The sequence below is a fragment of the Ascaphus truei genome, chromosome 2 (assembly GCF_040206685.1).
Source record: "Ascaphus truei isolate aAscTru1 chromosome 2, aAscTru1.hap1, whole genome shotgun sequence".
NCBI lineage: Eukaryota > Metazoa > Chordata > Amphibia > Anura > Ascaphidae > Ascaphus > Ascaphus truei.
Window position 1 is genome coordinate 197,924,707 of NC_134484.1, and position 14,807 is coordinate 197,939,513.

A 14,807-nucleotide genomic window follows, 5' to 3' on the forward strand; every position below is an offset into this window, starting at 1 on the left:
GGGTGACTGACTGGGTTACTGAGTGACTGACTGGGTTACTGAGTGACTGACTGGGTTACTGAGTGACTGACGTGACTGACTGGGTGACTGACGTGACTGACTGGGGTGGGGTGGGTGACTGACTGGGGTGGGGTGGGTGACTGACTGGGGTGGGGTGGGTGACTGACTGACTGGGGTGGGGTGGGTGACTGACTGGGGTGGGTGACTGACTGGGGTGGGTGACTGACTGGGGTGGGTGACTGACTAACTGGGGTGGGTGACTGACTGACTGGGGTGGGTGGGTGACTGACTGGGGTGGGTGGGTGACTGACTGGAGTGGGGGACTGACTGACTGGGGTGGGTGACTGACTGGGTTGGGGTGGGGGACTGACTGACTGGGTTGGGGTGGGGGACTGACTGACTGGGTGGGGTGGGTGACTGACTGACTGACTGGGGTGGGGTGGGTGACTGACTGACTGGGGTGGGTGACTGACTGACTGGGGTGGGGTGGGTGACTGACTGGGGTGGGGTGGGTGACTGACTGGGGTGGGGTGGGTGACTGACTGGGGTGGGGTGGGTGACTGACTGACTGACTGGGGTGGGGTGGTTGACTGACTGGGGTGGGGTGGGTGACTGACTGGGGTGGGTGACTGCCTGGGGTGGGGTGGGGTGGGTGACTGACTGACTGGGGTGGGGTGGGTGACTGACTGGGGTGGGGGACTGACTGACTGGGGTGGGGGACTGACTGACTGACTGGGGTGGGGGACTGACTGACTGGGGTGGGGGACTGACTGACTGGGGTGGGGGACTGACTGCCTGGGGTGGGGTGGGTAACTGACTGGGGTGGGGGACTGACTGACTGGGGTGGGGTGGGTAACTGACTGGGGTGGGTGACTGACTGGGGTGGGGTGGGTGACTGACGGACTGGGGTGGGGTGGGTGACTGACGGACTGGGGTGGGTGGGTGACTGACTGACTGGGGTGGGTGACTGACCCATGCATACATGCACACACACCCATACATACACACACACACACACACACCCATGCATACACACCCACACACACACACACACACACACACACACACACACACACACACACACACACACACACCCACCCACACACACCCATGCATACACACACCCATGCATACACACACCCATGCATACACACACCCATGCATACACACACCCATACACACACACACACACACACACACACACACACACACACACACACACACACACACACACACACACACACACCCATGCATACACACACACACATGCATACACACACACACACACACACATGCATATACACACACACACACATGCATACACACACACACACATGCATACACACACACACACACGCATACACACACACGACCATCTCCAGTCCCGCACGGGGATCGACGGGAAGCCGGGGTAAGCCGGGACAGGGAGAGAAGGGGGGGACACCCCCACTACCATCTCCTGCCCCATGCGGGAAGCGGGGAGTAAGGGGGCTTGCAGGGAAGGAGTAAGGGGGCTTGCAGGGAAGGAGTAAGGGGGCTTGCAGGGAAGGAGCAGAGGGGCCGCAAGATTGAGGATTGGAGAGTACTTACTCTCCAACAGATCTCCGGCCAGAAAGAATGGCCGCTCGTTGGGGGCAGGCTCATATAGAGCCTGGCCGCGCGCCCGCAAAGCCTGGGAGCGCGCGCCAATCAGCTGTCAGGTAGGGATTTTTTTATTTATTTTTTCAGCGCGAGCAGGGAAAATTTCAGCGCGAGCGGGGGGAAATTTAAAAAAACAAATACGTGTTCTGCTTGGGCCAATATTTACTCGCCCGGGGGTTAAATCAACCCGCCCCGGGCGTGTAAATGTATAGGATTGTTGAACACTGTATATATATATATATATATATATAATACTGAGTTAAGTTATGGTGAGTAAAAAAAGTGACAAAAACCCTCCACAGGAAAGCAAATATGTAAATACAACTGTATGCTCATCTGCATGTCTTAGGCAGGTCTGCAACCCCGCCTTTCCCCATTATCACCCAGCATACAGCACTTCCACTGCAGCAAGGGATTCTGGGAAATGACATGCAAATGAGCACACAGTGTCACTTTTTGCCTCGATAACCATTTTTAACATGGTACCCTATAGGCTTAAGCTTGCTGCATGGTCACAGCTTTGAGCACTCTGCACCTTAACCCTGGCTGTGCTCAAAGCTGTGACCATGCAGCAAGCGTAAGCCTATAGGGAACCATGTTAAAAATGGTTATCGAGGCAAAAAGTGACACTGTGTGCTCATTTGCATGTCATTTCCCAGAATCCCTTGCTGCAGTGGAAGTGCTGTATGCTGGGTGATAATGGGGAAAGGCGGGGTTGCAGACCTGCCTAAGACATGCAGATTGAGCATACAGTTGTATTTGTATATATATATATATATATATATATATATATATATATATATATATATATATATATATATATATATATATATATATATATATATATGCCACCTACCACTGTTTAGATGTAGGTAATAACAAGTGTATTTGTAGGCATTGATATGCTTTATGGAAGTCTGCTTCCAAACTTGTTATGAAGTAGTTGCCGATCCTGTGACAGCTCTACTATTTTTGTTAGTTCGTAGCATTTTACATTAATGAGTAAGACCCTTTCTCTCGGGTAAGAGCTATTGTGCAAAAATACAATTTTTAGGAAAAGCTACCTCATTTTTGTACTGTACTTTTGTATTTTTACTATAAATCGGGTGCATAAGAACTGCTTATACTGGGTCAGATCAGATGGTTCACAGTGGCAAATACTGGAAGCTTCTTAGTGAACTCGGCATAGAGCAGGTTCTTCAACTGGCTGCCCATAGTGCGCCTGGATGTGGCCTTTGGACTCTCTTCTACTCCTTTCAAATTAGTTGTTTAGGCAGCTAAATATATTTTTGACACTGAAACTCACTTGTATGTTAAAGTAATGTAAATGTATATATATATATAGTGCATATGTTTTAAATACTTGCAAAATATTTAAATATTATAATGTTTGACGTCTTTAAATGTATCTAAAATTACACTACAATTTGTGACACTTCTACGCCTATATATTTTCTGAAGTTGCCCCTTTGGAGAACTACTGCAGGGGAAGAGCTCTAACATACTGTATAGCAGCGGTGCACAAACTGGGGGGCGTGCCCTCCAGGGGGGGCGGGAGAATTTGCAGGGGGGGCACGGGCTGTTACAGAGGCCCCACGCTCTTCCCCCAGGCATTTAATTTAATGCCGGGGGAGTCGTGAGGCCTCTGTAACCTCACTTACCTACTGGCAGCCGGATCTTCAGCGACGCGTCGCCATGGCAACGTGGTGTCAAATGACGCCACAGGGGTCATGTGACGTCACGCGTCGCCATGGCAAAGCGCGTCAAATGGTGCAGTGGGGTCATGTGACGTGACCCGCAACGTCATTTGAAGCCGCGCCTTCGGGGGAGGCGAGGCGCGAATGCTGCGGCTCCCAGGAAGGGGGCCGCAGCTGAAAAAGTTTGCACAGCGCTGGTGTTTATTATCACTCAATCTCTGCCTCCAGATTTGTCCATGCTGCTAGTATCCATTTATAGGCTTCTTTTCTAGACCTTCTTTAAAGCTATTTAAGCAATTGACTGTCAGAACCATCAGTGGTGACTAGAGAAACGACATCCTTTTATTTATTTTTTACTTATGGTACTGTAGATGATCATTTAAATGTGTGTCACTTGGTCTTGTGTATTATGGGAGTGTGGCCCTGGCTGGTTTTGGTCTACAAGTCTATCCTACCCAGTAGTGCAGGGCTCTGCTTACTGAGGCCCTCCCTGCGGGGAGTGGTGGAAGACTATTCCCCTTACCCTACCAGAAGGTAAGGGAAGAGCAAGGACTGTTCCTGGTGGCCAGTGGCTGGGAGTGAATGTCCAGGGACATCTTGAGGGTGAAAACCTGTTGCTGAGAATTGATTCCGGTGTAAGCTGTACTGTACACTGTCTTTGATTGCTGTGAGAGTAATAAGAATAAAGAACCTCTGTTTTCACATACTTCTTGCCTGAGACTGAAATCTATCAGGAAGAAGAAGAGATAAGTTATCCTGCAGAGATTTCTCCCCACATCTCTGGGGGCTGCTAGAGATTGAGGCGCTGTCATCGTGAGTACGATTCGGGTAATACCCAAGAAGCCTGTCCTGACCTCCCCTATAACACCATGCGGGAGACTCAGGGCTACTGTTTATCAGCAGGTATGCACCATACCATCTTGAGCAACCAGTGTAGTCTTTCCCACAATAGACCCTATCTGAGATTGGGTGAGGGGGGGGGGGTGGTGTTACAGGAGTTTGTGCATAATAAATCCCTATTTATTCTCTGGAAGTCACTTAAGATTTTGCACAATTCTATGATGTCTTTCCTCAGTACTCCAGACTAAAGTGAATGGGCAATAAGTTGTCTTCCAGTGCTGGATTGGGTCTAATGGAAAAGACCTGCTTTGTAAATATGGCCCCTAATCTTTGTAGTGTATTCTGTCCTATTCTTTCTTTGGAGTAGTAAGCTTTGACATGCAGGCAACTAGTCCCATACAAAGACGGAGACTTCTTTGAATCTATGATTAACTTTATTTACAGGAACAAAAAGAAATGAAGTGAAAACGTTCCAGAATGCAAACATATGGTAACAAAACATTGCTATCCCTAGGAGAGCAGGGGAGATAAAGCCACAGACTGCCAAAGCAGAGAGTACTTAGCTTGCAGTACTGACCATGAGGGAGAAACAGGAAGCACTCCCCAGAAGCAGAAAGAAACACAAAGAAACCCCCAGGATAGGAGGAAGAGTGTCAACAGGCAGAAAGACGGCTCTGATACAGAGATACACAATGACAGAGAAGAGGAGTAACTGAAGCAAACATTACTAAGCAACAGCAGGAGCAAAAACACAGATAGAGACAGCACACTCCCAGTCTGGTAATTAACATATGTGGAACATACCATAATAAAACATTAACTGCAAACTCCATAGTCCATATTATCTCCGTGGTACCACTGGGTCTTCAAAGTTTTTTTTTGGCAGAACAAGTGCAAGGACAGGTGTACCAATCAAGTATGACTTAATGCTCTTCTATCAATATGCTGGTCCAGGATACCCTGTACTCTGCAAATGAGCTATACAGATGAGTTATATGCCTAAATCTAGCTAGCAGAAACCCATAGTGATGGGTGGAGGGTGATGCTGTAGGCTGGTAATAGCCCCGCCGCCATTCTAAAAATCTCATAGTCTCCTCTACAGAGACCTATTACTAAACGTGGGAGGTCAATCCTTTCCATGTCATACTGATGGGCACATAAAGAAGCCAATTACATTGGTACTGTAATTTCATGTGTTTAGTTTGCTCCAAGTAACTGTCCATATATTTTTTTGCTGCTGCTGCTGCCACACAAATCTTTTTAATGCACTTTTAATTTGTGCTAATTTGGGACCTGTAACAGGGGACTTACCCTGTTCAGAAAACTTGCCTCTAATCCAGCAGTGTGCTGGTTAATTGACCAGCACCTGGCTGATTAGAGGTGTTAGAAAAAGCCTGCCTCTGAGACAGGAAGAGAAACTCCTTAGCTCAAATGTGAGCTGAACTAGGAGACAGAGCAGAGGTTCCTGAGTCTCCCAGGTGAGACTGACGGAGAGAACACAGATGTCTGGAGCTGACAAATAAGACTTCTAAACCTGGATGCTGGCTAGCCGGAGAAAAGGCAGCAACCCAGCAAACAGATAAGACTTTATTTTCAAATGACTGTTGTCAATATATATATATATATATATATATATATATATATATATATATATATATATATATATATATATATATATGACTTGGGCTGATGAATAGCTTGGGTAGCCACACAGTTAAAAAGGACTGGAATATAAGGACACATATATGCCAAAGTGGAGCAGGTTTTTGTTTGGCTCACTATTTCTCTTATGTTGTTTTTTTTGCTGTGTTTAAAGCGACAGGCACAATAAAGCCTTGTTATAATTTCACCTTAAAATAGTCTCCGTTGTGTACCTCTGCACATGTCCTCCTACAGGGCTCGATTGATAAAAAAATAAACATTTCTATAGATTTAATTCTTATGCCTTGTAAGAGACATGTGCAGAGGTACAACCAGGGAGACAGTTTGGGGGAAATTAAAACATGGCTTTATCCAGCCTGTCACTTTATACAATGCAGAGTATACAAAAATAAACAAATAAACAGGCTATCCCTGTATACGGGCTAACTCACTTCCCCAGTCCCTATCTGTAGGGCCGGGCAGAAAATCCCCTTATGAACCTATCACCCCAAACTCTAAAGAGGTACCTGTAAGCAGGGCTCTTTGTGGCAGTCTCTGAATCTGGTTGATGTCTGTTGAGGTGCCAGCCTCCTGCAGGTTCCTGGGTCCTCTGTGTCCAGGAATAGGTCTGGTGTCCGGGTGTCTTGATATCAGCACAGCCTTTGTGCTCAAGACATCATCTCCTCTGTCAGCACAGTTGTGACTGTGCTCAGGAGTCTCTCTAAGCAGTTTCCCACAGAAGGCTTTTCTACAGGTCTGATTATCCAGGTGGAGCCTGGTTAATTGTCTTTAGCTGTAATTAACCAGCTCCTTGCTGGATTCCACAGAGCACTACAGGCTCATATTGAAGCCTTATTTAGACAGGGGTTAAGTCCCTGTTACATGTCTCTTTGTTGTTGTACTATTTCACCCCATTAGTGTTGTAGGTCGAAGAATGTGAAATGAAACATGGTCCCCAAAACATTAACAGTTAAAATGAAAAAAAGAGGCTTTTTTTCAAAGTCCAGTATTTATTTTAAATATTTAAATACATTTATTTTGTATTTGTAGTTGTAAGAGATGATGGATGTGTTCAGAGCCATTTTAGATTGTAACATTCAGTAGGAAATGTAATGTAATCTAGCTACTCATATATCATCTAGGAGGTAAAATAGAAACAATGTACCAACACATTAGATGCTGAAAAAGAAAATCTACACATAATTAATGCAAGAGTTTTAAAATGGCAGTATAAAAATGCTTAACAAATGTACATGGATAAGCGAAGTACAAAATAAATTAGGAATTTGATCCAATTGGAAAAGGTGCAGCAATTACAGATCTGTTCACCTTTCCATGTCATGATTAAACCGTTTCATTTATATGATCAAACTCTTGAAGATTAATTAACATTGTCTATTTGTCATAGTAATTTTAGATGGTTTTTATTTTTCGTCTCTTTGTGTACACGTATCAAGATGTTTTGCTACAATTATGCTCCACGTACAAGAGTTTTTGATCTGGAGGAATCCATAAGGAATTCTGGCAAGGACTTACCCAACACACAGTTGGGTTCTTATTCTATATATTCAGACTTTTTCTGCCCCAAATTCCCAATAAACTTAATGCAGGTTTTGGGCTACAAATGGACCAAACAGCTGCTGCAGACTACTGTATATAGAATTACCACCTTAGAATCTGTTGTATCTGCATTTATACAATATGCTCCAACAGTGCATTAAAGCAGGGGGACGCGCTCCCCAGGGGGAGCACAAGACATTCTAGGGGGGGTGCGGCAGTTACATAGGCCCCGCACTCTTCCCGAAGGCATTTAAATTAAATGCCCGGGGAGGTGTGAGGCCTCTGTAACTTATCTTACCTGCTCTCAGTCGGCTCTTTGGCGGCGCATCGTCATGACAACACCATCAAATGATGCCGCGGGGTCAAATGGCATTGCAACGTCACTTGACGCCGTGATGTCATATGATGCCGCCAAAGCCACAGAGCTGGTAAGGAGGGGTGGGCGCGAGCAGAATGGGAGAGCAGACAGGGGGGCACGAATAGAAAAGTTTGTGCATCCCTGTATTAAAGCATACTTTCCATTGTGTTGAATTAAAGGCCCTTACAACATTTGTAATAAAATAATAGTAATATAACTGAATTAAATAGAAATAGTCATGTTAGTCCAGCTTCGAAAGTGCAGAGTAAATGAGTACTTCAGTATTGGGTGATAACTTTTTTTATTTGGACTAACTATTGATATTTTAGGACAAGCTTTCGAGAGCTCTTTGTCTTCCTCAGGCTGCCAATTGGGTATCACCCAATACTGAATATATACTAATATAATACTCTAAGCTAGTTATCTTACCTGTCAAATACAAGTATATATTAATTTTACACAATGCTAGAAACATGCTGATGTGTTTTAAAACATCCAGATTTATTTTCAGACAATTTCCATCTTTATAGTGCACCAAATTGCACCCTGTTTTTAGATGTATAGATAAACAAGTCTGACCTACAGAATGCCAATATTACAGCTGTTTCTACTGTCAGTTGCTCTCTTCTCAGTATTATTACATCAGTCTGCTGCTAACTTCATTGCAGCTCCATTGACTTTATTTTTATGATTTAGTTAAATCTGTTCTGATTCTCTCATTCCAGTGGTTTATGCCTTTATAGAATACTGCATTGTTATTGCCCTTTATTGTACACTACTTTGCAGGTACAGTTGTGCTGTTGAAATTTTTTTCAATATTAACTTGATCACCTTTATGGTTTATATAACACAAAGCAATGTATGCAAATCAGCCAATCACGTGACGTAAATTGTGAAGGAAATCATTTTCTCATATTTCATCTGTAAAATATTCCTTTTTGAAAGTGGAATAGCATTGTGCCTAGGATATTTTAATTGCACAGCTCTAAGTACTGTGTAATAAAAATAAACAATTATATGTTTGTTTTCCATAGGCTACCATACTACGTACTGTATGGTAATATTAATTTTCCCAAAGCAATTACGTAAAATGCATCCAAATATTGTATATTTGCACAGGTCATATTGTGATGCCGTTCTTTATTTGGAACATATTTGTTTGACCTAATAATACAAAACTTATATGAAAATGTTACACCAGAATGTATGAGAGATGTATAAGATGTGGGTAACCGGTGCATCAAAAAATTCAAATCCCAATAATAAATGATAAATTCTTCCGTTAGGATCACTCCAATGTTATAGTGAGCAGCAATAAAACACCCTAATAGGGCTAAGGGACTAGTACCTAGTGCTGACAAGCACAATAAACAGTACATAGATTGTCCCATCCATAATAATATAGAGAGTAATAATATGCAAGGAAAACTCACTTTTAACTTCCAGATTTCTTCAGAGGAGCAGTCCCATCGGGCATCCTTAACAGCGTGCAATCCACCAGGCAAGGTAAGTAGAAAGTAGGTAAACAAAGGCAGTGCGCTGCCTAAAAATAGTGGAGGAGGCTCATGATGGCAAAAAAGGTTCCTTTATTAAATAAGGGGATGAAACATAACCCCTGGATAACACAGAAAACGCCCACCTACGCGTTCCGGGCCGTGCGCCCTTTATCAAGGTGTATTCTAAGCTAAACAGACACACAGATATAAATACAAGCGCCGTTCGCGCCAAAGCCGTGACGTCACCGCTCATTAACCAATCGGAGCGCTCCCCCTTCGTAACCCGGTCCTGATAGGGCCAAGAGAATGAACATCAGATAAACTTTATTAGTTCCCCAAGAACAAGTCATTGGACAAACATGGGTATGTAAGCGGAGCATCCGATTGGTCACTAGTTAAAAAAAGGCTTTGTAAAGAAAAACTTTATGTAACAAAAAAAAAAACAATGTGCAGATCAAGAGCAGTGATGTCACCATATCGGCTAAATATCTTGATCTGCACATTGTTTTTATTTTTGTCTTTTTGTTACATAAATTTTTCTTTACAAAGCCTTTTTTTTAACTAGTGACCAATCGGATGCTCCGCTTCCATACCCATGTTTGTCCCCTGACTTGTTCTTGGGGAACTAATAAAGTTTATCTGATGTTCATTCCTTTGTTTACCTACTGTATGAGAGATGTCAGTCTTTTTCTTTCTTTCCTTTGCATCAAAATATGATGTTACTGTAAGTCTGAGGCTCTTATTCTGTATAGTGCTATAATGCCATACAGCCCCATTAAAGTCAATGGTGCTTTCTGCGTGATAGTACTGAATCAGCGCTATCACACTCTATAGAATAAGTGCCTTAAAAATGTGCATGACATATAAGACGCTCAATTTACAAGTTTTTTTTACAAACGGCATCCAGAAACACTTTGCAGTACTTTTTAACAGAGACATATGTGTTTGTTTGTGTGTGTGTGTGTGTGTGTGTGTGTGTGTGTGTGTGTGTGTGTATATATATATATATATATATTTATATGTGTGTGTGTGTGTGTGTGTGTGTGTGTATATATATATATATATATATATATATATATATATATATATATATATATATATATATACACATGTAGAGGTATCAGTACCGTGTTAGCCGAGCTTCAATAATCAAAAAATAAATAGATGATACCGTTCTGTGGCTAACGAAATGCTTTTATTTGTGCGAGCTTTCGAGATACACTGATCTCTTCTTCCGGCGATGTTACAATGAATGAAGCAAAAGGTATACTTAAAAACAGTGTCTCTTGGAATGTTATCTGTGCTGTTCCTTCCCCCGGTGTGGATGTGTTTTATGGCTAGAGGTGTCAAAAGGTTACTGTGAAAGCAAGTGAAGAAAGAGTGTGTATGTGTATCAGTGTGAATAAAATTGAATGGAGAGCCCACAGTATATACAGTGCTTTACACAAGGTGTGTGTGGAGTGGGAGTGGATATTAATGGTGTGGGTGGGTGTGGAAATGTGAGAGTTTGTAGCACAACTAAAAGTGTGTGTGGATACTAAGTGATCCCTATTGGTGTATAGGGATGGAAAAACAAGGAGTATTAGTATGTGTGAGAGACAGCTGTGTTGAAATGTGCATGAAATGCCCAGGGGGCTGCTACTACATAGGTGAGACAGGGCAGGGGCTAAACAAGAGAATGAACCTGCATCGCCACAGCATCACACGCGGTACAAGAGACAGTCCTGTTGGCGAACATTTCTCTGACTCTGGCCATAAGATGAACGATCTGAGGGTTGCCATACTCAAAGGTAATCTTAAAACCCCGAAAGAGAGACGGTTGCATGAATACAAATTTATGCAACTGTTCGGGACACTTAGCAGTGGCCTAAACAGAGATCGAAATTTTATGAGTCATTACTGACACTAGTGAACTCTCGTCCCATGAGCGCTAAAGGCCATGTCTGTACATACTGTGCTATATGTATGCACACAAAGCTGTCTCTCACACATACTAATGCTCCTTGTTTTTCCATCCCTATACACCAATAGGGATCACTTAGTATCCACACACACTTTTAGTTGTGCTACAAACTCTCACATTTCCACACCCACCCACACCATTTATATCCACTCCCACTCACCTTTTGTGAAGCACTGTATATACTGTGGGCCCTCCATTCATTTATATTCACACAGATACACACACACACTCTTACATCACTTGCTTTCAGGAACCTTTTGACACCTCTAGCCATTAAACACATTCACACCAGGGGAAGGACTAGCACAGATAACATTCCAAGAGACACTGTTTTTAAGTATACCTTTTGCTTGCTTCATTCATTGTAACATCGCCGGAAGAAGAGATCAGTGTATCTCGAAAGCTCGCACAAATAAAAGCATTTCGTTAGCCACAGAACGGTATCATCTATTTATTTTTTGATTATATATGTGTGTGTGTGTGTGTGTGTGTGTGTGTGTATATATATCACATTTATTGAGTACATAGATAAGTGAGATGTCTAATAAAGGAGTACAAATCTGAACAAATAGACTGTTGTAGAGCTATAGTGGATGGTCCTGTGCCATGTACCAGTAATACAGATTCATACTGATGTACAGTGTCCTGGGTCACTTTCATTATACAGTACACTGTTTTCGGCTGTGGAAGCACTATCTTTGATATGTTGTATTGTGATACCCATGCGAGTACTGACATGTCACATTTGCATGACTTTATGCCCCTAGTGGATGTATCATAAAGGCAGTATGAGAAAATAGAAATAACATAAGGTTTCTGTAATGGTCCCTGAGATCTGGAGCGATGTACTGTATTGACAGTACATTTTAGTACAGCGTAGGAGACTATTAGTGAGATCTTTACCTTATGATTGTGTCCTGGGTTGTCAGTGTTAACTTTCACTTGTTTTTATTTGCGCAAAATATTATATCTCCTTGGCAGGCATCATTTTCCATTACAAACAATGATCATCAAGGATCACAAATTAATTGCATGTATTTCAATTATCTTGACATAAACTAATAATCCTCCATCAAGAATGTGTTAACAAATAAACATACCACGTATAGGGTAAAACATTATGCATGACTGCCTCTGATGGGTGATACCTCGTTTATTTTTCTTCATATATAAAGATCAGGTGTAGGGGACATTTAAAATTCATGCATTGGAAAATAGATTTGTGTCACGGTATCTAAAACAAATAGTTTACCTTTATTATCCACATTATTGTTAGGGTAGAATCTCTTTCAACAACAGATCCTATGTTTTATCACTTTCTTTCGTGTCTGTGCTTATATACTTTCTACATTGTTAAACTACCTGTACAAATGAATTAAAGACTCCACAAAAAATGCAAGTGTAGAATTAATTATGCCCAGAAACCATACAGAAAAAAAGATTAATCATTTGCAGTTGGCTGTTCTTTTCATTGCATAAATCTCTATATGTATACACTAATTATGTCTTAGTCTTTGTAAATACAGGGCAGTTTGTATCAGGCTTTTTTTTTCCCCATTAAAGTAACGATAAAAGCTTAAAAGGAATGTTGTATCTCTTCAGGGAAACTATGTAAAGGCACTTTATTGTATACATCAGTGTTTAGAGTTACTTGTTACAACATTGCCATTTTCTCAGGCTTTGCCTTTATTAGACCTGCTATGTCTATGGTGGCATTAACACCTCATTGTGAGTGATCAGCATCAAATGTAAGAAACGTGAGTAGCACATTGCTTGCGTTTGATTCTGGACAGGGCCACCAACAGGTCTGCCGGGGTTGGCGTCCCGGGCCCAGTGAGTCGGGGGGGGGGGCGGCACTGCAAGTTGTCAGTCCACTCGCGGCCGGGCCCCCGACTCTCCCTTCGCAGCAGCCTGCATGACTCTATCCCTCTGTCCCACGTCGACAGTCCTCTCTGACATCAGTGCGCCAGAAGCGCTCTGACGGCATGAGAGGGAGGCCTGATGGAAGCTCGGCATGGGATAGAGGCATGCAGGATGCTGCTGAGGGGAGAGTCGGGATCCGGCCGCGAGATCACCTGCAGCCGGGCCTGGCCAGAGTTCGAGCCCAACTTGCAGTGCCGGTCCCCCACATCTACTGGACACCGCCTGATTATCCACAAGGTAAGTCTTTTTTTATATGTATTATGGGTGTCTTTTTAATATGTATTGGGGGGGGGGGGTGGGAGTCTTTTTTTTTTCAACTTCAAATTTTTATTGGGTCATACAGTTTATACATTATAACACAGACCATTGTGTAACTTCCTTATGCCCACCGGTATTTCTGCCCCGGCTCTCACTACCGCGGGTTATCATAGATCACATTTAAAATTGGACAGACAACATTTACTCACAGGACTCGACATAACCAAGACAAGACGACATCGGGTGCGTACAAAGAAGGGGGGGGGCATGGGGAAGGGAAGAGATGCTTCGGATAGCTTCTGGGTCTGTAGACATCCGCCTAAATGGTTGGTGCTCTCCGGGCGCCGCCTGCGTTGCCTCTTAGACGCTGGTCTTGGTATTGGGATGGGTCCTACCTGTCTCGTATCTTAGTCAGCGTATGTCCTGCTCCATCACCAGAGAACGCATCTACTGTTATTATTGCAAAATTGTGCTGGTATCTACCCCGGGGATGTCTGTTTGGGCAATCCATGGTGCCCAAACTTTTAAGAAGTTGCGGCCAGTGTCGTTGACCCAGCTCGTCAACTGTTCCATCTGGCAGACATGCCAAATTCGATTTCGAATTCTGGGGATTATTGGTAAATCTTGCTGTTTCCACACCGCTGCGAACTCACACCTGGTGGCGGTTGCAAAATGTGCAACCAATTTGTGTGCCGACTTTGGCAGTCCCTGGATCCGTCTGCCCAAGAGGAACAGCCACGGGTCCAGGGGGATCTCCAAATTGAGAATCGTTTGTGTCCAACCTCTAATGTCCTCCCAAATCGGGACCACCTTAGGGCAGGACCACAGCATGTGGAGTAAGTCAGCTACCTCCCCGCACTGCTTTGGGCAGAGCGAGGAGTATCCACCGACAAATTTAGACAGTTTTAATGGGGTGTGGTACCAGCGCATCAGGACCTTATATGCGTTCTCTTTTAATGTTGAGCATATGGAGCTTTTGGCTGCCGCTTGTAGAATGAGTGCCCAGTCTTCGTCCTCTAAAGTCTCCCCTAGGTCTGTCTCCCATTTTGTCATGTAGTTCAGTCGGGGGTCTTCGGGTCCTTCTGGACAGACTACTTCCCTATACATTCTGGAGGTAAGTCCCCTTGTGTCCGTATCTCTAGAACACAGCTGCTCGAAATTGGTCCTTGCAGGTCTAATTGGGAATTTATTGTAGAATGCTCTGATCTGGAGGTAATGAAATAGCTCGGTATTTGGTACGCCTTTTTCTGATTTGATTTGTGTAAAGGTTTTAATGAATTTACTCCCCTCCAGATCTTTCAGTCGCTTGTATCCCGACTGTGTCCAAATTATGAAGTGGTGAGCACTGGCCATCCCCGGAGTGAAATCCGGATTATGCAATAGCGGGGTCATTAAGGAATGTTTGGATGTCAAGTTATGTCTAAATTTGG

General features: G+C 43.5%; 1 protein-coding gene across 7 annotated transcripts in view; it reads left to right on the top strand.

Annotated features, from left to right (window-relative positions):
• Positions 1-14,807, top strand: part of FARS2 (phenylalanyl-tRNA synthetase 2, mitochondrial) — a 507,148-nt gene that overhangs the window by 382,376 nt on the left and 109,965 nt on the right. Inside the window, exon 8 of one of the 7 annotated variants that reach the window (XM_075585790.1) lies at positions 9,184-9,243. The exons of the other annotated variants lie outside the window; for them this stretch is intronic. Within the exon in view, the coding sequence (XP_075441905.1) occupies positions 9,184-9,220 (37 nt within the window). The 3' untranslated portion in view covers positions 9,221-9,243. The remainder of the gene's footprint in view (positions 1-9,183; positions 9,244-14,807) is intronic. 7 annotated transcript variants of the gene reach the window in all.